The 22,833-nt window shown below is 40.7% G+C and overlaps 2 protein-coding genes across 2 annotated transcripts in view; one reads left to right on the top strand and one right to left on the bottom strand.

The window, feature by feature from the left end:
* Nucleotides 1-388: 388 nt before the first annotated feature.
* Nucleotides 389-22,661, bottom strand: CA12 (carbonic anhydrase 12). Its single transcript, XM_062626017.1, has 10 exons — nucleotides 22,533-22,661; nucleotides 19,346-19,366; nucleotides 14,045-14,224; nucleotides 12,642-12,784; nucleotides 11,721-11,816; nucleotides 10,067-10,130; nucleotides 9,440-9,597; nucleotides 7,704-7,830; nucleotides 1,630-1,714; nucleotides 389-664 (listed from the first exon to the last, which is right to left on the bottom strand). Exons 1-10 carry the CDS (start codon nucleotides 22,621-22,623, stop codon nucleotides 583-585), a joined length of 1,047 nt encoding a protein of 348 aa, XP_062482001.1. The 5' UTR covers nucleotides 22,624-22,661; the 3' UTR covers nucleotides 389-582.
* The window catches only part of USP3 (ubiquitin specific peptidase 3), a 79,674-nt gene continuing 58,993 nt past the window's right edge, over nucleotides 2,153-22,833 (top strand). Inside the window, exon 1 of the mRNA XM_062625986.1 lies at nucleotides 2,153-2,169. The gene's annotated coding sequence lies outside the window, so the exon portion shown is untranslated. The remainder of the gene's footprint in view (nucleotides 2,170-22,833) is intronic.

Here is a 22,833-nt window from a genome sequence, read left to right as displayed (position 1 = left end):
TTCAGCACTGAGTTCCTGGGTTTAAATGCCATTAACAATCCATGTGGCTCTCATTGCATTTACACTTGTCTTTTCCTCTAGTATTTGTTACAAAGCCACCGGTGAATGTACTAACATCATTTGCTGTGATTTTAAAAACTGTATCCACTGAGTTCAAGGTCTGATCTCCAATACACGTTGTCCTTTATCGTGGTTTATATTCATGATGCTAAAGCCAGTACCTGATTCAGCAGGGAAGAGTTCTTGTAGCTGGGTAAGTGTCTAAAGATTTGAACACCTGTGAGAAAATCTGTGCTAAACAAACCATAACATTGAAGTTTAGGATTAACTGTGAAATCAGAAGAGCAGGACTCAGTAAGCAGCAAATGTAAAAAGTATGTTGTGAGGAATTCAGCTCAGGAGTATTCACTGATCCTGTCTCCCTGGAAAACAAGAGCTCAAGGGATACAGAAAACTTGTGGCCAGTACATTTTTAGAACACTCTTGGGTACTGTCATTAGCCAAGAACAAGAGAGATGTTCCAACACCACAAAATAAGTCAGTGCTATGAATGAAAAGGGTCTTCTGGGACAGAGCAAGGCATCAAAGTTTGGAGATATCTTCCTCCTTGTGTGTGCCTGGTTTGTAGATGACCCCTCTGTTGTCTTTGCCTTCCTTTTTGCAGCTAAAATAAAACAAATATATTCAATACTTGTAATTCCTGTGAAAGAAAAGCACCATTAGTTACTTAAAATGGCCCATCATAGGTGCATGAGATTTTTTTCTTCTGTACTGGTGCAAATGTAACTTGTTGTTACAAATATTTCAGGAGAATGCATTCTGTGAGGCAGAGTCAGTGCTGATCACAAAGGGATCAGGCTATAGGAATGTTTGTAATCTTAGTCTTTTTCCTCAGAGTTTGGCTTTGGTGGCACTCTGCTAAATGATCTCTTGTCAGTACAGATTTCTTCTCCTCAAATGATGTGACCTTTGGGAGAGGTGTTTTTTTTCCTAAAACTCCATTCCCCTCTTGTTTCACTGACTGTTCTAGGAAGAAATGAAAGGATTCAAAAAGCAAGTAGAAGCAGCAGTGCTAGCAAAGAGAACAAGAAAAATAACAAATGGCAATTGAGAAACAGAAAAACAGGGTAAGTTTGTTACCGACCCAGCATGCTTGTTCTGCTCTGTCTGGAAGGGGAGTCTCATTTCCTAACTTGTGGGAGCAGTCAGTACTTAGACTGGAAAGTCATTTTGTGTTCTCCACGGTGCTCACATAGAATTCTCTGTTTCCTGACCTTGTATCTTTAAGGGTTTACATAAGCACTGTTCCAGTAATTATTATTTTGTGGAAAAAAGGCCTTATATGGTTGCTTTTCACAAAAAAAACAGTGTTCCTACAATGGCAGAATGGTGACCACTGTGGCATATAAAAATATTTTGATGGCAATCAAATAGAGTTACTCTGGAGTATCTGATACAGGAGAAATAAAAAACAAATCAAAGCTCGTAGGAAGGGATTGTATCTTATAAAACATCAACCTTTACCACTATAAAAAATGTGCAAGGTTTTGAACACACAAGCACTTCTTTGTGTCAGAAACAAAATTTGGTTTGATTCTGTTCCTGTGATGTGACAGCCAGACATCTTACCTTTTCCTCTTCAATAGGCATAAGACTACTGCAAGAATGATGAGCACTCCCAGAACACAGGCTATCACAACAGAAACAGCAAAACCTAGGAAAGGAGGGAAAGCATACAAACCTGTTAACTTTATTCACTTGTGAGGTTAGTTTCTGATTTGTCATAACATTTGCATTCTGCATCTGCAACTTCCCTGCAGCCTGCTCATACCACTTTGCAATTATGGAATGGATAACTTTGCATAGATGCATATTGGAAAGTTCTGAGCCCACAGCTGTATCCACAGTTCACAATGCTGTGAATTTAGATACCCACCAAAGGCACAAAGCCAGCATGCAGGCACAGGCATAGCAGATCAGAAACTCTGTGGATTTCACTGCTCTCATGTAGAAGAGAGCATAAGCAAAACTGAAGAACTAAATCTGAGCCACAGAGAATGTTAAATTTGATGCCTTTTGTTTTTTTTTCAAGGCAGAACAATTGAATGTGGACAGCTGGAGAGTGATAAGTTTTGCTGTTGAGAGCATTGCTTGAAGGCATCTAGGAAGGTAAGAATGAATTCAGCTATTAGCACAAAGAGCTAAGTGATCTTATGTCTGCCTTGACACTTTAAGCTTTATCATAGGAATGCTGTCTTTGATAATGACCTTCATATGTATTTTTGGCAATACTGATTTTGGCCTTCGCAAAGATCCTGAAGGTGAGCACTCTTTTCTTAACTGCCTTTTCATAATTCCTTCACCCACTGTTTGTATATTTTATCAAATGCCTGTTTTTTTCTAAGCACCATCAGGACCTTTTCAGAGTGAAGCTGAGAGGTTTCATGTATACCATGTAAATATTTCCACTTACTAAATCAGCTGTTGAGGAAACAGAAATGTAATACCTGGAGTTTAACCTTATCCCATTTTACACATTAGATGCTTTATTAATTTTACGTACAACTGCATAGAAGAAACTTACAAACCGTACAGGTGAAGAAAAAACTGTGTTTTAAAGAAGGGTAGGTTCTTTAATAGTAAAGGTGGGGTCAAATGGGCAATGAAATAAATCACCAAATAGGTAATTGTAGAAAAAAGCTTTTAGTTTGAAGAGGAAGGATAGGGGGCATTTCTTTTTGATGAGAAGACCTTCTTGTAAAATGTAGTTAGATAGTATTTCAGCATGGTGCTGTAATCAAAACGAGACACCAGTTCCCATTTAACTTGTGGGCAGTGGAAGGTTTGAACATCCTAATAAATTTCAGCTGCACACATGTGAAGCTGATTTTATTGGAATAGACTGCTGACAGGCAAGAGACATTATAAACACATGTTAAGTTTTGCTGAGTAATCCTTTAAGATTAGAGACATTTCAAAATGTGGTACTTGTTAATAGTGAGCGTGAATTTAGATTTTAGTCAACATCAAAGTGTGGATGTCCGAACGCTTCGGTTGCGTTTTTGACACACAGCACAGCTCAGTGTCCCCATCTCGTGGCGGCTGTGCTTGGGTGAAGATGGCAGCTCTCAGTCTTAAAACTAAAAAGGCACGAAAGTTGTGCTGCGAACTTGCGTTAGCAGGGGCCTAGCATGTGCACGACAGGATTTCGTTCACAAATGTCTGGTTGCATGGTCCAAGCCATGATTCTAGGTATGGCTTCTCCTTCCCTTCTGCTCTGTTCCTGCCTGCGGTTGCATCAGCCTGTGCATTTCCAGCAGCAACCAGGTGCACTTTAATTGTGCTTTGACAGGACCCTTAGTTTTCTCATTTTTGTTCTTGTTTTGGTTGTTTCCCCTTGGGGCAAGGGGCTGCACCTGTGACGGAGCCTTTGTGACCCAGGCTGGTGGAATGTGAGATTACAGGGGTGATGAATACGTTTTTTGAAGTGGGTAGAGCATTTTTCTATGGTTCACTGATAGAGTCAATGAGCTTTTGTAATTAAATGTACTTAGATTGAATGAGGTTTCTAGTAAAGTAGCACTGAGCAATGCCTTTTGTAGCCACCAAGGCCAGTTCTTGGGTGAGAACAGCAGAATGGGCAATAACCCAGATAATACAACTCTGGTAAGGCATGCCAGCTTTAAAGATAACATTGAAAATGTCTTTGTAGCTGGTGTAACCTCTGCATGGGAGCCAAATAATGTGGCTTAGCAGAGGGAGAGCCAAATGGTATTCTTGGGTTTGGCACTGGTTGACAGCACCAGTTTTGAGAAAGTCACATCTGGGTCAAATTTTCCACCATAGATGGAAATAATAATGCTGATACTATTTCTGTGAAGTGTTTAGAGATTCCTGGATGAAAAGCACAGTATCTGATTTTCAGTTACTGGGATCATGGATTCTAACTCTCTACCTTTTAAGTATTGAGTGTGATTTATGGAGAGAGAGTAGTCAGGTGCTGAAAGGTCAGCATAAGAAACAGATGGAAAATGGCATTTCTCACTTCTGATTGACCAGAAAATCACTGGCTCATAGGTGCCATTAGCAATCAGCAACAGACCCTTGCCAAGTCCACCAGGTATTGATTCTTGATAAATTGAGAGGGTAAAAAGGTATAAGTTGGGTCTCTGGGACTTCATGGTGAACTGGTCTTAAACATAAGGGAGCTGCTCACCCCAGAACTTCTGTTACTTCTGTAAGTGTTTCTATAGCATCATTGCTATGCTGGATTGTTTGCACATGGATTTAAGAAGGACCCTACAGAGGAAGCCTTGTAGTCTCAGAAACTCAGCAGCCATATTGCAGATCCCAGTTCTGCTGTTTAAAATCATTGTACATAATCTGACTTGAGCAGAGATTTGAAGGAGGTTACTAAAATTGCTGTTCTGGACCCAGCTAATTGTCTAGGTGGCAGCCAGTGTTTGAGATGGAGGGGCTTGAGGGAAAAGTTTTAACCCTATTCCTGGCTATATAAGAATGCCATGGGGGAGAGGGGTATTTCTAGTTGTCCAGTTCACAAAAGCTGAAGGACTGACATACTCTGGTTCTTCCCCTTTTTCACTCTTTACCCAGCTTTTAGTTTATTCAGAATACCTTTTCTGCAACTAATACTTCCAGTTTGTCATGGAACTATTAAAGGTTGTTGATGATTTGTTAGACTTGCAATTTTCTTATATATTTGGTTAGAATCAGCAACAAGAGAACTACTAGTGTAGTTCTCATTTAAAAATTACATTAAATTGAGGCATTGTTCTATAACCATTATTCTCTGCAAGTGGCAGCCTTGGGACTTGGTAAGAGGCATGAAGACAGAATAGAAAAGTAAAATTATGGCGTTATATAGTATACAATGAGAAATCAAGAAACAGAGCCAGCAAAATCCCAAGTGTGATGTGTATAGTCAGAGAATTAACTTCTGTCCAATGCAGTCATATTACAGTCAAGAAACAAGGTTTTCTCTTGTTACCAGCATAATACAAATAGTTTTCTGGGCCCCAAACATTAAACAAATTAAAATGAGAAAAGAGGTGGCTGATGAGAGTAACTTCTCTCAGCAGTAATTCAAGAGCAGAAATGATAGCTTTAAATAGGAGACAGATATAACTAAACTAAACTAGTTTAGACTTAAATATTTACCTATCTGCTGTTAGTAATGGGAAAGATGGTAAGATACCTTTGGAGGCAAGAACTAAATGGAGAAATTACAATGAAAGCAGAAAAATGCTTCAGCTGCTTGACTGGAAAGACCTAGTGTGGATGTTTACAAAGCACTGGAGTCTCAACAGGCTTGGGGCCCTTTTTTTGAGGTATCTGGAATTAATTCATTCCTAGCTTCCAGAATGAGGATCACAGATGAAAACTGCTCAGCTATTTTGAGGGAAAGTTGGTTTTCTAGGCCTATGTTTACAAACTGTGTACAGACAGGAGGGTCCTTGAGAACCTGAGCACTTTTCAAGATGCTCAATAAAAACGAAGTCATATAGTGAGGACTTCACTCATAAAGCATAACATCTTCTGCTTCTGAATCTTATGTTAAAGGTGTGGTCTAGTGGAAGGTGTCCCTGCCCATGGCAGGGAACTAGATGAGCTTTAAGGTCCCTTCCAGCCCAAACTATTCTACGATTATGCTGTTTCTCTGCACCTCACAACTGGGAAGTGTCCCATGTCTTCTTAAATTCTTAAATCATTGTTTCTGCTCCTGTGCTGCAAGTTAAAATAGTTGTTTTTCTATTCAGTAGCTTTCTGCTGAGTGTACAGAAGTGATAAACTGAGGTATTTTGGATCACTGAATTTGGATCCCTGAAAGGCAGTGTAACCGTGCATTGTCTTTAGCAGCGCTGTAGCCTGCTCTTTATACATCTGGTACATAATGCTTCTCCTGAGGACCCACCATAATGCTTCTCCTGAGGACCCACCATGTTGACTGCAGACAGAATGGTTTATAAAACAAAAGTCAGGAGATGCAGCAGTTAATGGGGTGTAGCCTTTGTCACTGGAGCTCTGGAGATAATGGAATATACAGAGATTATACAGAGATTTAATGCAGAGCTGGAGAATGGGAATTCATGGCTTGTGGTTCAAGCCACATAGTCAATCAGCTCTGAACTGTTAACTATTTTTCACTCCAGTAAAAAGACAGAGAAATGAAGATCTAAAACATTACAACTCAGTGAGAGAAGCACACTTAAGTATCAAGGGCAGTAGCATCATCATACCTACTGATGTGCAGTAGTTCCAGAGAAGGCCCTCGAAATAAACTTCATGGTAAAATTATGTTCCTCTTACGGGAATCTTGAAAAAATGTTTCCATGAGAACTGAAATGGCCCCAGCCACAGAATGAAATTGTCTCTGGGTTTTATCTCGAATTTGCTTCAAAGAGAGTTGCTTCAAATAATGGCCCAGTGCTTCTGAAGCCCCACACTGCCCTGCTTGGGAGTTCTGTAGCAGCTAATCAGGCAAAGAGACCAGGCAACTTTTGGTGACAGATCTAAATCATCTCTGATTTCAGAGAAATGGTTTGTCTGGGATTTGTTTTGGCTGATCTCTAATTTTCACTTTTCTCCTTTATAGCTTTGTATTAGAAAAGATGTATTATGAAAGGGACTGTCTGTGTTTTCTGTTCTTTCATCTAAACAGTGAAGAACCTAGCAGGCAAAGTTGAGCTGATGTGCTAACACATTGTATTAATTTGAAAGTTTACTGCTTGGCCAATCATTTTTATAAAGTCTGCTTTTTCTTTTAAAAATCTTTTATTCTGTGTTTCAAATAGCATAGTGGCTTGCCTAAATCCATGTGCCTTAGAGTATGTGCCAGCTTCACAACTGCTTAAGAGTATTCGTTTGCAAGGCAACACAGAAATTGGAGCAATACATTTGGCACAGGCAATATGCTCAGATGCCTTACTGTGGAGCACAGCTGAGCTTCTCGCCACAGATGCAGGATTTTTTGCACACACCCCGCCCCCCAGAAAAGCCCCTATGCATTGTCATTGTGTCACACTGCATAATTAAGCCTTTAAATCACTTTTCCTTGTAAGATGGCAAATCTTTTTTCATTTGTAACACTAGAACATACAATCCAGTGTTATGAATTGTTTTAATTTGCCAAGTTTTAATTCCTCACTGGCGTCTTCTGATTCTGTGTGATTTCCCCAAAACATAGTCTCCCTGAAAGGTGAAGTTGTGATTCTTTGAATCTGCATAAAAACAATCCTGAAGTTGCTGAGAACCAGCAAATGTCACTGGTGAGACAAGGTCAGCTCAAGCACTTACACTGACTGAAACAGCTCAGTGAAGTTCTGTCTCACTGATGGAGAACTGTTCAGTGTTTGGAGTGACAGCAGATATTTCTGCTAAGCATGACAAGGCCAAACAGGTCTTCGGTCTTTTATCTCCTCACCTTTGATCAGAAGGGTTGCAGGGCTTGCCTGATACCATTGGGGAAAAAAACCCTTTTTATATACTCTGAATACCTAATTCTTGTGCAGTTGGCCATGCAATATTGCAGTAAGAGAAGAAAAGTGAACCAAGTGAACCGTGGAGAAATGAGATTGCTGTGATTTTGTACTGATATGGTGCAACAGGACTGCCACTTCAGTGTTTCAGGTTTACACAAACCACCGTGCACTGTTTCTTTTCATAGAAGCATTCATACAACTCACCTTCATGGAATGAGATAAACACCAGTCTTTCTTGGAATTCCTGAACTTTCCGGAAGTTATCGACCATTTCCAGGGGTTCTGGGTCATCACTCTCTGTGCAGTACATGGCTGTTTCCAATGCCAGTAACTAAAAAGAGAAACACCCTGTTCAGCTCCCGGAATACAGAAAAAGCAATGCTAGTGTATGATCACTGTGAGTATGTGTTTGAAATCAAAGGGGTAATCAAAGGGAAGAGGATACAATAAGTAATACTTAAGCCATGTGTGGACTGTGAGGCCAAATACAGAATGATGTGTAAACAGTGTAATATCTCCAAACTCATACCTGGTAATCCTGCTTAGTAATTATCTGCCAGGAAAACTGCATGGGGGGAAACATGCAACAATGTTCTCCCTAGCACAGTCTAACTCCTTAGCAGTCCTAGAAGCTACTTTATGAAGGAATTCTCTACTTTGGTAAAGACATGACCTGGTAGAGTGGTGTCCTGGGTTCAGCAGTAGCAGTCATTTTTCTCCTTCTCAGTAGCTGGTGCAGTGCTGTGTTTTTGACTTGCAGCCTGGGAACGGCGCTGATAACACCGATGGTTTTGGTTGTTGCTCAGTAATGTTTACTCTCATCAAGGACTTTGTGAGTCTTATGCTCTGCCAGGGAGGAGGGGAAGCCGGGAGGAAGCAGAGACAAGACACCTGACCCAAACTAGCCAGAGGTATTCCATACCACAGCACGTCATGCCCAGTATATAAACTGCAGGGAGTTACCCAGAAGGGCTAGATCACTGCTCGTGTCAGGCTGGTGGTATTGGGTGGCAGGTGGTAAGCGGTTATATTCTCTTCCCTTGTTATTTCCCTGATCATTATTATTATTGGTGGTAGCAGCAGTGATTTGTGTTATACCTTAGTTACTGGACTACTGTTATCTTAACCAGTGGGGAGTTACATTCTTTTAATTCTCCTCCCCATCTATCCAAGAATGGGGGTTGAGGAAGAAATGGGAGTGAGTGAGCAGCTGCGTGGTTCTGAGTTACTGGCTGGGCTTAAGCCACGACAAGTGGACATAGTTAGAATGGACTTTCGTAACAAGGAGCATGCATTAATTTAACCAGAAATTTTAATCATAGCATGTTCTTCCTTTGTTTATAATGAGGGGAATCAGAAGATAATGATTGGCAATTTATAGTCTATGGAAGTCGCCACCTAAGAACAAAAGAAGTTAATCGGGAGAGCACAAAAAAGTAAGTTGGAGAAAAGTTAGGAGATTCAAAATTGACAAATGACTTGTCACATGCCTTTGAGAAACTTAACATCTAGCCAGTCATGCCTATGTTAGTCAAGATAAAAGCAGCACTGAAATACCTTGTGAATAGGGTTCAGACTTGAAACCTGGATAAAAATCTGTGAGTGACTTACGGAAAGACTAAAAGCGGGGAATAAGGACATGGTAAAAACAAATTAATCTCACTTGACTGTGATTTTTTCAAGCTGATACTATACTATAGTATACTATATGCAGTTGTCTGTCCTTTTATTTATTCTGGTCAACTGAAAAGTGCTAACTGCAAACAGAACAGGATAGTGATTTATGTCGGTTCTGTGCTACTCTTCTCACTTAAAGGATTTTAGCAATGGACATATTTCAGTTTTACAGGAATGTAAGAGAAATCCAGGAAATGGGAATGTGTGTTGACTGTTGTTGGGCAGACACTGCTCAGGAGAACATGTGCTGGGTTTAAACTTGCCTGCTCATGTGAAATTTTAACAGGGTGTCGGAAAACTGTCCAGAGAACGCTAGGATAGCAGGGAGGAGTTGTCAGGGATCCTTCATAGCGATAGTACTCATCCAGTCTGTCAGGAAGCAGTTCTCGGATATTGAAACCAGGGACTTGGACCAGCTGATCTAAAATAGGGGATTCATGTTAAAAGCTGCATTGTTACTACACAGGTAGTGCACCAGTGAAGTGAATTTGCTTTTCAATAAGTAGGATACTTTCAGTCATATCAGTAGGAAAAGAAAAATACATTTTAACAGAGATGATCCCAGTTTAAATCAGGATTACAGCTTTTTAGGTTTCCTCTGTACAAATCATGTCTTAGATTCCAAATCAGAATTCTGTAAGATAAAGAGTGGCCATTTTAACCAAATAACACCATGTGCAAGAAATAAGACCCAGTCAGAAACACGTGGTGTATGTTAGCCCTACACTCTTCACAGAAATGCACTATGTTTTTAAGTCTTTCACAGTCTGTGACAGGTTGGCCTGGAATTTCGTTTTCTGGGCTGCTTCTTCAGGTGGTTCAGTCCCTCTCAGGGTGACATCTGATACTCTTGGCCATTCTAAATCCATTGCAGGCTATTAGCCACTCACCCTTGTATTTCACATTCCGGAAGTGCCTGAAGATCTTTTCATAGGATGGGTTGAAGGGTCCAATCTGTAATGAACAGACTATTAACAGCTGTGCAAATCACTGCAGGCTGAATATGAGTCTTTGCTTCTGCACACAGCAGGCAGCAGTATTTGACAGCCTCTATCATAAGGCAGGTGTCTCAACTATCCAGGTACTCATAAACTAGAATGGCCTAAGTACTTTTCTTATGCAAAACATTAACACTACCCTCAGAACCCCAATAATTCTCTTACTCCAGAGAGCTATTAGAGCTTCTTTGTTATAATACTATCTTAGGTGCACTGTAGACCTCTTGTGTGTGCTTGAAAGGCCTTATTGCCCTCGCCTGTTCAGTATGCAATGCAAATGAGGAGAAACCAGTTCCTCTGAGAACATTGCAGGCATAAGTTCTCAACTGACAGATTTCTTGGATCATCTAGTGGTTTCTAGTCAAAGCCACATTTTTCCACCCACAAACATTTTTTTAGTCTGCTGCTTCTCATAGTGAGTAAGATAAAGAATGACACTGTTGGTTTTTGCAGGGCCACTGGCAAGGGCTGTAAGTCAACTACCAAACAAGACCACGCTTTTCAGCTGCTACCAGCAGCTTTTCAGTCTAATAATCAATGCCTTTTTTTATTAATCCTTTAGAGCTGGTGCTTAGCAGTTCCTCTGATGACATAGTATACTGGTGTCCTTAGATCAACTGTAATGGCCACCAGCTGTCTGAAAGCTTTTCAAAGATCTAATCTCCATTGTTCCCCTATTTGATTTTTAAACACTATTACTTAGCAATAAGCAGAATCTCAGTATTATTCACTAGCATAATACACAATACTCTCACACTTTTCACAGCTGCAACTTCCAAATGAGCTGAAATTTAACAGAAAATAGGCCAAAGTCTTAGAGCTGCTAGGAAGTGAGCTTGGATAATAGTAAGAATTGGAGAATTAGAGCTTTGTCTGCTAACTAGACACTTTCATGGTTTTGATGAAAAGTATGAAATCTTAGTTCTTAGTTATCTTATTGAGAAGCTTGAATCCTCAAGAAAAAGAATTATATATGTACAAGCTTCTAAAAGTTTTTCTTTAAGATCATTATTCTCTTTAATTGGAGAAAATTAGAAAGCTGTCCTTCCATGATCTGAAAAAGGGCACTGCATGTTCTTGTTTACTGTAATATGTGATTCAAAGAATCTGGGAAGTTTGCAACCTGAAGACTGTGGTCAAATCCTAATTACATATAGTGGCCAAAGCCTGGGTTGTGTCTGCCTGTGTCTCTGCTGTCTTAAAACTGCTTTGTGCTACAATAGGCAACTTTTCAGTAATTGAAATCCACTGTTGTTTGACAAACTCTACTAATCCTTAATTTGTAAGTGAATGCAAAGATGGATTTAACATAGCTGAAGATAATTTACTGAAAAACATGAGGAAATATTCAGAATCCCTCTTTTCTTAAAATTTATTCCTGTTTATGTATGTGCTGCTGGAATCTGGCCCTTTTCTGAAAACGAAGAGGCTTGATTTAGCTACAGCACGGTTAAATAATCTAGGAAATTTGTACATAAGAGGTCTTTGATGGTTTAATGATTGAAAGTATATTCTAAGCCAAATAAAAAAAAGGTCCTGATCCTACCTCAAAAAGAATAGCCAAAACCGCCAGTCCATCTGCTTTGTCCATTGCTGCTGTTACATCTGGATATTTCTCAGAGTTATAATGTACAATATGCAGCTACAAGGAAGGAGATGGTATGTTATGGTGACATCTGGGGCATGCTCACATTTCTGTTTCACAGCTAAAAAGGAACAGTGCAGCCATCTCAGGCTAAGACAATACAATGGGATCCTTCGCTGCTTTCTTGGTGTCACGGTAAGATCTTTTTAGAGAAAGGCAGAAGGTCCTGGAACTCCCACTCCCAGCCCTGCTGCAGCTGAGTTACACCCTCCCTCCTCTACATACTGGGCAGGGGGAGGAAGAGGATCAGTCACTTCAGTTTCAAGGCATCTTGACTGCAGTACTAGGGAATTTTTCTGAACAAGTAACATCTTGGCACTCTTGGGGTTCTCCAGTGTTTAGAATGCAAAACCTGGGATTAAATGTAACTAGAGAAGAAATGGATTATTCAAAATAAGCAAATTATTCACTTGGAGTATTGTGTTCAATTCTGGTGTCCTCAACATAAAAAGGACACCAGAAGGCGAGTAAAAGCAGAAGCAATGTCATGCAGCTAAAAGATACACGTGGTTTATAGAGAAGAACCAAGGTGTTGAGTATCTAGCAATTTGCTTGAAATTACTCAAGTGACCCAGTGCTTGTCCTGAGTTCAGAACCTGAATTCTAACTCCCTGACTTTTGGCATATTCAGGAAAGTATGTCAGGGTCCATCCTTTTTTGCAATGCAAAATGTGTTTTCTTTGTATATACCCAGGTCATAAATACTTGGATTAGAACCTTGCAGCCTTTTACAGTCATATGCCCAAGATATAGTTCCCACTTTGAGACAGTGGGACCTGCCCAGCTGCCTTTGTTTCTGTCCCTGATCTGAGCCTGGCTTACCTCTGCTGCAAAGTGCTTCCCACTGACTGTGTGCTCTGAGCCTTCTGACTTGTTTCTGTTTCCCCAGTGGAGGTGAAGTTGAGATGCTGTATATTCAAACGGGAGGTTTCTGATGTACATAGTAGGCAACAGGTACATTTTCACTGTAAGCAGACCAAAACCAAATGGAAACAAATGATACCACAGCTTTCAAGCACAGGGCAAATGTATGTTTGTCTAAGTATATTACATATGGAACATGAACAAAGCAGATTCTTAACTCGTATCCATCTCAGTCTGTGGTAGGAGATAAACACTTCAAGTTGTCTTTAACCCTTTCTAGGTAATTCAGAAGAATTTATACCCTTTTTCTGTTTTCTTATAACTAGGAATCGAATGTGGTATCACCACAGTACTAAGCACCATACTGATTTATTCTCCAGCCATAAGAGAATATAGCAGCAGATGTGGCAATGATCACTTAGAGGCTAATTTTTCATTACTCAGAGCAATTCAGGTTTGTATCTGATTGAGGTTACTAGCATGGGTCACATGTCCCCTGCTTTCTAGGAGGGCATTGACCTTAGAAGTGAATTCCCCTTTTTACTGAGGGGAGTGATGTATTTTAGTTTTGGCTTACATTAGGAAACTGTTGAACTTCTTAGGGACAAGATCTAACAGTGTTAGTGATTTATGAGAGGGCTCTATGAGGAATATGCTTATACCTGTGTGACTGTGAGGGACAGCCTCTCAGTGTTCTTTTGTCTCCACTTGTTACCTGGCACAGCCAAAGTCCACAATGAGAATGTTTCCTTCTCTGCCTATTGCCTGTCACATCAGCCTAATGCATTCAGCTGCGACAGTCCAATCTTTTACTCAGGACTGAGAAAAGCTCTTAGGAAAAGATGGTTCACAAGGAAAGGGTGTTCCAGCCATTCCTAGTCTAGAGCAACCTAGTTTTGACGGAGAAATTGATCAAGAGGAAATCCAGTAAGTGTGCCCTAAGAGGTTGGCCCATACTGAAGAATGGGTTTATGGTGGTGTACAGAGCAGGTTTACCCCACTGAAGGAGTGAGAAAAAAAGCAATGTTTGTGTGCTGTATCTTTTAACCAAGTGTGCCAGAGAAGAGCAGAGGCAGAGGCCATTTTATAACACACGTTCTTTTGGTGCTTATGCAGTAGAGGAGGATACAAAGAAGGAGGGTCTTATAACTGTTCTTATTTCTATGTCTTCAAATGTTTCAGGAAAGAAGAAAAAAATGTTCTGTAGATGTAGGTATGCTGATGTAAAGCCTTCATCATTACAGCTTAATTTCATCTGATAATCAAAGTAGTTCACCCATGAAATAAAAAAAATCACAAGCTTCAGCAACAATTTTTCCCTCTTTCCTTCACAATCACATGCTGTCATTGAGCTTCCTTACCTGAATGACCATTATTGATCAATGTAAACTGGTCAGTGGAGGACACATTATAGCCTATGAATTCTAAAGGTAAGAGATTAGAATCATACTGGAGAATATCTTTTTGAAAATCTATTGGTGACTGGAATATTCCTCCACAAAATGGGTATTTCTTTGGCCAGGCCTTCTCTCCATCAGGACCTGTATAAATTAACAAAAAGACACATTTGTCAAGCCTTAACCATGCAATTAATATAAAAACTCCCCCGTTTCAGCCTTCACCCAAAATTCGGAAAAGCAGCCTTTTCTGAATTGTTTAGGCACAAGCCTGACTAGTAGAGTTTGGATCTGTGACAGTATTTGTATTATTTACTGACATGAATTACTTTTCCCCGTGGAAGTAACAGGCATATGCAGCAATGCCAGCCTTTGAAAGAGCATTGCTGAAAGAGGTGACTTGATGTTGACAGAAGGAAGTTTCCATCTTTTTCATTGCACAGAAAACCAGACCAGAATGGACTTTTCCTTATCATACAAGCTGTCTGGCTCCATCTAGCAACTCTGAATAACATGCAGTGAAAAGCTAACATGCGAAAATGGAAGGTGTTACAATTATTTGACCTGCAATAACTTGCTCGAGCTCTGGTGAAATCTTTCATCACAGTCTTTTGCCCTAGGTAGGATCTACAAAGAATAGATAATATCAAGAGGTTTTTAATTGTGCCTTATATTTACTTACACATTAATTGCTAGCAGCTGTTCATCAGCTCTAAGCTGAGACCATTTGGATTTAAATACAAAAAGAGATACTTGCAACTCATTCTTTCTAAAGCAGGAAGGTCTTTTGGGATCACCCAGCCTGATCTGTATAACACAGGCCATTGGACCCCCCTGGGTTAGTTTCTACTTCACTGAGGTCATATTCTTCTGAGGGGAAAAAGCATCTACTCTTCCTTTAAGCATTGCAGGTAAAAGATATTTCATTAGTGCCCAGTGGATAATTACTTGCTTTTCACTGTGAGTTGTCTAGGTTTGACTTTATTTAGATAGTGATTGCTTTTAATCCTTTGCTTAGAAATTGAAGAGCCTCCTGTTAACATACTTTTGTTTCTCATTGAAGTACTTATAGAGGACATAGTTTCTCACTTCTCTTCAACTAAACAGATTGAGTTCCTTGAGTCTTTGGTTAGAAGGCTTCTTTTCCAAACCTGTAATATTTCTTGTGGCTTCTTTGAAGTATGACATCTTGCATGAATCATGGCTGCCAGAATCTGTGTTAGATTGGGCCATCAGTAGCAAAGCGAGTTGAGATCTTTTCTGAAGGAAAATTACCAGTCAGGATAATGTTGTTAGAGCTTCATTTTTTGCGTGAAAGACAGTTTCCAAGGATGTAGATAGTAGAGGTGAATCTGACTTAGGGCATGTCACAGAATTGGCAAGTTAAGTTCAACGGCAGACTTACTTCCTTGTTAAAGCTGTTTAAAATTATTCAAGACATAGGTAAGTACTCAGACTCAGTTGGTGCTTTTCAATGTAAACAGGTCTTGACATTTGGACTCCATTTTGCTGCCAATCACATTAATTTCTCTCCTCTTAGATCTTCATGGTGCTATCTTAAAGTTATGGAAATTCTTTTTAAAAGCTAATAAATGTTATGCTGCTGTTGTAGAAGATGGTGTTCTATCCCTTCCATATGTTTTGGCAAATAACAGATCCATTTAGAGGAGCATAAATTCTGTACTATGGGATATACATGCTTGAGAATATTTCCCAGGAAAATACATATCAGGTTATACGAGAAAATGATGGTTTCTTGAGGTTGAAATGTGATGTATAAGACAATGACACCGAAATATAACATTTTCCAAGAAGCCAAGGCCACAGCAGGATCAGAAAAATTGATGAGAAGCCTTTGTTATAGAAAGACTTCAGAAATTTTAAAGGGTTTGAGGTTTCTGTGCACTGCTAAGATAGTGAGTTTGCAAGAAGATGTGTATTACATATCGTAGGTCTGGAGACTTGATAATTAAATAGGTAATTTTTAACTGATGCATAAAATAGAAGTCTAGTTCCAGCCAGTAGAACCCTGTCATGAAGTACCCCTCACTTTTGCTGAATTGAATGCCCTTAGGAGTTGGCAGCAGAGTGTGGGAACTTCCACACCGACATCAGCAGTCCAGAGGGGAAAATTCTGTCTTTTCTATGAAATGCTGTAGTTACTGAAGTCTTTAGGTACCTTGATCCTTACTAGCAGTTACCCTTTCCTTGACAGAAATCTTCTGCTCCATTCACAGGCCTCTAAGCTACAGCAGTTTTTGCTTGTTTCTCACTCCTGCTCCATTGAAAAAAAAAACAACCAAACCCCAACAACCAATCCGAACAGAAAAAAAAAACTTTTTTGGTACAAACCAGTTTTTCTAGAAATTCTGCCTTTTGTCATGTAGTCTTCCTAATTTCAGTGCCTCAAAGAGCTGAGCTCACTGCAGCTTGGATTTGCATATGTGAAATTGAGATTTCCATGGTAGATAAACCACACAGCTGGAAGGCATTTCTCAGCTGGCTCTGTTGAAAATGAATGATTGATTGTGAACCAGATTTTCCTTTTTCTGTGCCAGCACATTCAGATAAATCCAGTGGAAATCACATTGTGTTTACAAAGACTGTCTGATCACTGTGAATAAAGAATAGCATGTGAGTGTATTAAGACTGGCCTGTACTACAAGTCTCAAAAGGTATTAACATAAGAAGTACTGCAAAAATATCTTAGTAGTTAATTTCCTCCTTTTGTGATCACAGTTGTGACAAAGGGAAAGACCCAGGCAGCTCAGGTGATGTCTGCTGCTCTGAGGATCCCATGCCCCTGCCATGCTGTAAATAGCCCTGACCCTGGCTGTGCCCTCATGGCTGTTCTGTAAGAGATGTCTGTCAGTAAATCAGTGGTAGTTTTTGGATAGTCTTGCTGCCCAGCTGCAGTAAACTGAGCAAAATACTCTCAGTGCCATGGCTGCGTGTACCCATTGTGTCACCTCCCTTCATAGCTTTTAGCTTCCCATGCCTAAGCCTGAAGCCAGCCCCACAGCCCTAGCGCTGCTGGGTGATGCAGGACAGATGTTCCTCTAAGAACAGCAGTGGTGTCTGCTCCCCGGATGTGTACATTAACTGATTTAAGAAGGAAGCAGGCCTATGAGACACCAGTGTTACCAGCAGACTTTGCTTGAGCAGAAGAATATTCATGTTGCTCATGCTTCTCACTTGAGTATCCGAGTTCTTTAAACTAATGTAGTAAAATGCATTGGGTCAGTAACACAGGGAACGAATGTCAGTGGTATTTTTGCAGCCAGCTGGAAGCTGTATAGCTGCTGTTAGCCCAGGGCTGAGTTAGCAGAGAAGGCTGAGGGTCCATGCTCCCTGCCACAGTAACATGGCTGCATGTTCTTCATTTTGCTCAGAGCACAGGCAGAGCTCAGTTATATCATTCTGTGTACTCATAGCCACTGCGTGTATATCCTCCATGTGCTTATCGAGAGGGAAGCTTGTGAAGTAGAAGGCTTGCCAAGGGCTGTAGCTGTGTCTGCTACTCCATTCAAGTGCTGCATGGGAAATTTTGGGCATGTTCTGGTGTGTTCGCTAAAGCTGGCATTTCCTAAGGGGAAGTGGAGGGGTCTTAGCACAGGTTCTCAGCACCTCACTGAATTGGAGCATTTGGCAACAGTAAAACTAAAGAGTTTGCATGTTCAATTAGCCTGACATCTGGTACCAACAATTCTTGTGTTTGTGCTGTAGCACGAAGTTCTTCCCTCGTGTGCATGTTAGTAATTCCTTTGGCACTATTACTTTGAACTTGGCTGTAAAGCTAGTTTTCTCCATTGTAGCTGCTTGTCCACTCTCAATGAGTGATTCTGGCTCTTTGATTTCATTCCAGCCCTCTTACATTACAGAACCAGAAAGCCAGAATCCAAAGAATTGAAGCCCACCTCTCCCATTCTCCCAATTCGCTTCAGGCCTGCAGTTCCCAGCCACACAGCAGCATTGCCAAAAGCTGCATGCATGTGCTCTCCTGAGCTGTCGGGCGTCAGAACAATTCTTTTAGTTCTTTAACTAAGATAACATTTTTTCTGATGATACACTTCATACAATTTGTCCGTTGTACAAAAGGTGAAGCAGCCCCTCAGAGGACACAGAGCAAGCCTGTGCCAGAGCAGGAACTGATGAAGTTGGGCACTGAGAATAGCATACTCTGAAATAAACACTGGTACCCAAAGTCCTGGAAAGGGAGAAGTAACTAATTTAAAATAAGTGTTACCCTAGGAGGGAGGACAAAACTTCCACTTTGATGGTAGTAAAGCAAGTTTTGCTTTCCTTACTACCCAGCAGGGTTAGGTTCATCTGGTGGCTGCTGGCAGGGTGGAAAACCATGGCTTTTGTTATTCAGACTGTGTCAAGGTTTCTTTTTTCCTAATGAGAATGTGAAGTGTATGCATGCATATTGGCAGTTAGATTAATACCTATAGACAGGCAGCTGACAGTTTTCCTTTTGCTTATGTGAAGCAAGTCAGGTAAACTGGAGCACAGCCAAAGGGAGTAGTTATTAGCAGCAAGTTGAACCTCAGAGGTTCTTTGTGTTGTCTTGGAGCAGCACCAAAGGCTTAAGAACAAGAATTTTTTGCTGAGATTCTCAGTGCTGCCTGCTTTTCTATGGGCATGTGGCATGTAAAACACTACTCTGAATGAGGAATAACAGGCCAGATGATTTGATCACTTGAAAGAAAATCTCTAAATAATTCTTCCTGAGCAGCCGTCAGATCCTTCTGGGTTAGTAGCTGACTGAAAGGACTATTGTACAATATAGCACTGCTTTCCTGAGCATGATTTATTCTACTTGTGAGTGCTGGGGTTTTCAGGGTGCTGAGTCTCCAGTAATGCAATACAGGTGATTTGCTGAACTCTGATTCTACTTAAAAATTAAGACCCATCTGGGTAGGGAGAGGTATGTTCTCTGCAGAACCAGGCTGAAATGTGCTGCCAGTCTGTGACTGCTGGGGATAGAGGGGCCTTTGGGGAGCTGCTGCAGTTGTGGAGCCAATCTTTTCCTGCTGCAGTTCCTGTTGCTTTGTAAGGCAATTCAGAACCCTCTAACTGACTCTCAATCATCCAGATATGAAACCTGATGGCCGAATAACAGATTTCAAGACAATGGGACAGATCCAAACCTGGGTAAAGGTAGTGAACTGAGTAAGTTCTCACCAGAATACATTTGGCATGTTGTCATTAAAACACAGAGCAAAGCCATTACTTACTATGTACAGATTAGTTTGTACTTACCAATATAAGACCATTTTGACCCTGTTTAAAGACAAAGAAAATATTACTGTGAATATTTGATCTTAGTCTACAAAGAAACAAATTGCCACTTAAACCCATGTACTGAATTTTGCAATACTTTGAACTGTCCCCAAATGTTGAGCAAAACGCAGACACTTTCAAAGATCATGAACACTTCTCACCCAAGTTATAATTATCGCTGTGTTCCTGCCCATAGGGGTGACTTTCTTGTGGTTACTTAGATGCTGGAGTGAAACTTTTGTTGGCTTTCTGGTGATGTGGGTTTTGGTGTTTTTTTTTGTGTGTGGAATAGCCACAGGCTGGGTATGTAGGCACATCCCTGGTATTTTTCCAGTCAGGAAACTTAAGAAATATAAATGGGGTGTAGCTATAATGAGCCCCCTCATGCCTAGTTGGGGAGTTTGAAAACCATCAGTGGGTTGCCAGTTGCTACAGCCATTTCTGTACAGGGGCTCTGGGACTGGCCAACTGAAACAGGAATAGATGGACTTCAGAGAAAGGGAGTATGATCCATGAACCCATACAACTCAGAGAATCCTGGGGGGTGGAGTGAGTGTTAAAATGACCAGTACCCATCCATGGTTTAAGGAAGTGAACTTGGGACAGTGTCTTTGCTTGTCTTTGGAAATGTCTTGACTTATTAAATGCTCCTTTTATTTTTTTCTGGTCCTGAAACCTACCTAGTCATTCAGCTTGCTGGGTAATTGCAGGTGCTTGTCCTGACAGACCTGCACAGTTTTGGCTGTCAGGATAATGGATATCTTTACTCTCTGCAAATTCTGTTTAATTTCTGCTTAGAAAATAGTCCTGAATTACAGGTCTTGCAAACACTCAGAGTGCCCATGTGTGCATGGAGGCAGGCAGGCAGGCAGGTATCTATCCTTACATGCACGTGTCTGCTCAGTACGTGATCCTTGGCTGCATTTCTTGTACTCTGGAGTGTGGTCACAGATACAGTTCTTCTCCAGAGAATGTCGTGTGAAATATTTGGGATTAATTCATAGGGATGTGCAAAACATCTGCTTTTAGCTCTTTTGTAGTGATATGTGCTGGGGACACTGAGCTCTCTGATTCCAGTTCATTAGGACCAGTGTGTCTTGTTCTTTTACACTGGAATTCTTAAAATGAGGTCTCTGTAATCATCCTGGCTCACATCCCCATGTTCCTCATGTAGAAGAATTCGTGCACTGTCTTATATTTCAAGATGAGAAACTTCCTTCTCCTCTCCCCTTCTCTCTGATTTGGTTTTGGGGTGTTTGTGCCCACTGGTCAGCTTGTTCTGTAGGTAAAACTTGCATGGAGAAAGCAACTGAACATCAGCAGGTTTTAGAAATTGCCACATCCTCAGCTGAACCAGGTTTGAAAAAATAGTGGCTTAACTACAGCAGCTCCTCTCTGCTCATGATCCTGCTTCCCATTAAAATGTGTGTAAAGTGTCAAAACTATGATTTTTTTTTTATTCTAGAGCAACCTTTAAACAGTCGATTTCAAATATTTTCAATATTTTGGCATTTATGGCAATTGAAATAAAAATAAATGAAAGCTTCAAGTCTTTTGCCAAGTGAAATTTTCCTTGGCTTGAGAGCATTTTGATGCTCTGCAGTTCACTGCCATTGTGACTTTACTGATGAGCACAGTAACAGCAACAAGTGTAGGTAGGGCTGAGGCTCATTTAATGCTTATTTCATCCCCCTTAGATCAGGAGATGAATAGATGAGCAGATGTCAGAATCTTCTTGATTTTGCCTGAATAAACATGTAGAGCTGCTATCCTCAGACTCTGAACAAGGTTGCATTACCCTTATTCTTCTTGATAATGAAATGAGGATGAGGCAGAGGCAGACTGTCACACAGGCTCACAGATTTGGAGGAGAGCCAATAGATGTCTGATTCACATCTAGAAGGGATCACAACTATCAACAGCTCTGTACCTGTGAGCACTCTCCTGCCTTTTTGTTCATGTTAGGGTGAGTGCTGATGAGTAACACAGTTACATGTCTCTGCATGGCAGAAGAGATTCCTAGAGACAGTGTATCTGTGTTTCACCGGTCAACCTGCAGGGAACCAATGCACTTCCAATGTCACTGGGGAGCTGGGAAAGTGATGTTAGTTTAGTTGTGATAATCTATGTTAGTTGTTTTTCTGACTTGGGAAGATGTCAGGGACAGGCAAATGCTACAGCTCTTGCCATTTCTTGGTACTGGGGTTCTTAATTCTAAAATAGGGGTTCTCCAGCATTCTCCTCAACATGTATTGTAAGATGTATCTTTTCAACACATCTTTCCCTTCTGAGTCTTGAGTTGTCAGGGAAAGCCCCTGGAAAGCATGGAGCTTTATTTGTTATTCTGGAGAGCTCCAAGGTGTAGGAACCTCTGCCCTTCAGGTGGGAGATTCTGCTGGGGAATGTAGCCATTTTACAGAGGATATATGCCCACACTAAGAAGGGGTCCTTGAAAGTCTGAATTGCACCTCTCTTGTAGCTCATGTGAAAACCCTGGTGAAGTCTTGTCTTGGCAGAGCTCTGCATGAAGCTGACAGCTCTGGATTACACTTGAGCCTTCAGGATTTTTGTCACGTAAGTACACATGCTGAGTAAATCTTCTCACACAACCTTTTACAATGATTCTCCCTTATAGCCTGTAATCAAACTAGGTGGATTATAATTAGCTTGAATGGATTAAAAACGATTATAATTGCTTGAATAAATGAACATTAGCTCTTAAAAAGAGAGTGAGGAACGCTAACTTTGTGAAACTGTTCTGTTAAATATAAGAGAATGAGGTCTAGTATATGGGGTACTTCACAGGGATTGCATTCTTTTCCCTCTGAGGGCAGAGGGAAAGGTGTGATACTTCCACTACTCTGAGAAGGGCCAGTCTGCTTCATTCTGTGAGAAACAGATCACAAAGCAAGTCACACTGAGCATGCAAGAGGTCTGTAACACAAACTACATCAGAGGGGACAAATTGCTTTTTCCTGTATATATCAGAATACCTGTTATGAGAAATTGAAACAAGGATACCAACTCCAAACAACTGCAGTCTACAACAGTATACAGCTTTAAGCATGCTATTGAAATAGTAATAGTTAGTAGATGCCAGTTTTCTGCATACATTAGCTGCCCTAAATTACAAGCGACAATAAAAAAGAAAGCTGAAAGACTTTACCATTCAACGGAGCTTGCATTGAGACTGGTGTCTTTAGGAAGAAAATAAGCATAGCAGCAACTGTGACTACACTGAAGCTCTTGGCTGACATCTCAAGGAAAGACTTATAATATTCTGACAGTTCACAAGTTCCTCTGCAGTCTGAAGAAACTCCCTTGTAGATATGTGGCAAGTAGCAGAATGCATACATACAGAGGTGCTGCTGAAGAAGAGCTTCTGCTCTTCTCTCCCCTTGTGTCTCCTCTTGCTTTTAGGACTGCCTTTTATAAAGCTCCTGAGACTCAACCCAAAACAAATGATG

The sequence above is a fragment of the Pezoporus occidentalis genome, unplaced genomic scaffold (assembly GCF_034315485.1).
Source record: "Pezoporus occidentalis ecotype Australia unplaced genomic scaffold, CSIRO_AGI_Poc_V1 ctg11, whole genome shotgun sequence".
NCBI classification, from domain to species: domain Eukaryota; kingdom Metazoa; phylum Chordata; class Aves; order Psittaciformes; family Psittacidae; genus Pezoporus; species Pezoporus occidentalis.
The sequence above is the reverse complement of the archived record's forward strand: the minus strand, read 5'-3'. Positions and strand labels throughout refer to the sequence as shown.

Bases quoted from the DNA above. Each gene is read 5' to 3' on its own strand.
- CA12 (XM_062626017.1), bottom strand. From the start codon at position 22,623: ATGTCAGCCAAGAGCTTCAGTGTAGTCACAGTTGCTGCTATGCTTATT. The intron at 11,817-12,641 runs GTAAGCCAGGCT...CCTTCCTTGTAG, and splicing joins GGAAGCACTTTGCAGCAGAG to CTGCATATTGTACATTATAA. The intron at 1,715-7,703 runs GTGAGTTGTATG...CTCCTTTCCTAG, and splicing joins GTTTATCTCATTCCATGAAG to GTTTTGCTGTTTCTGTTGTG.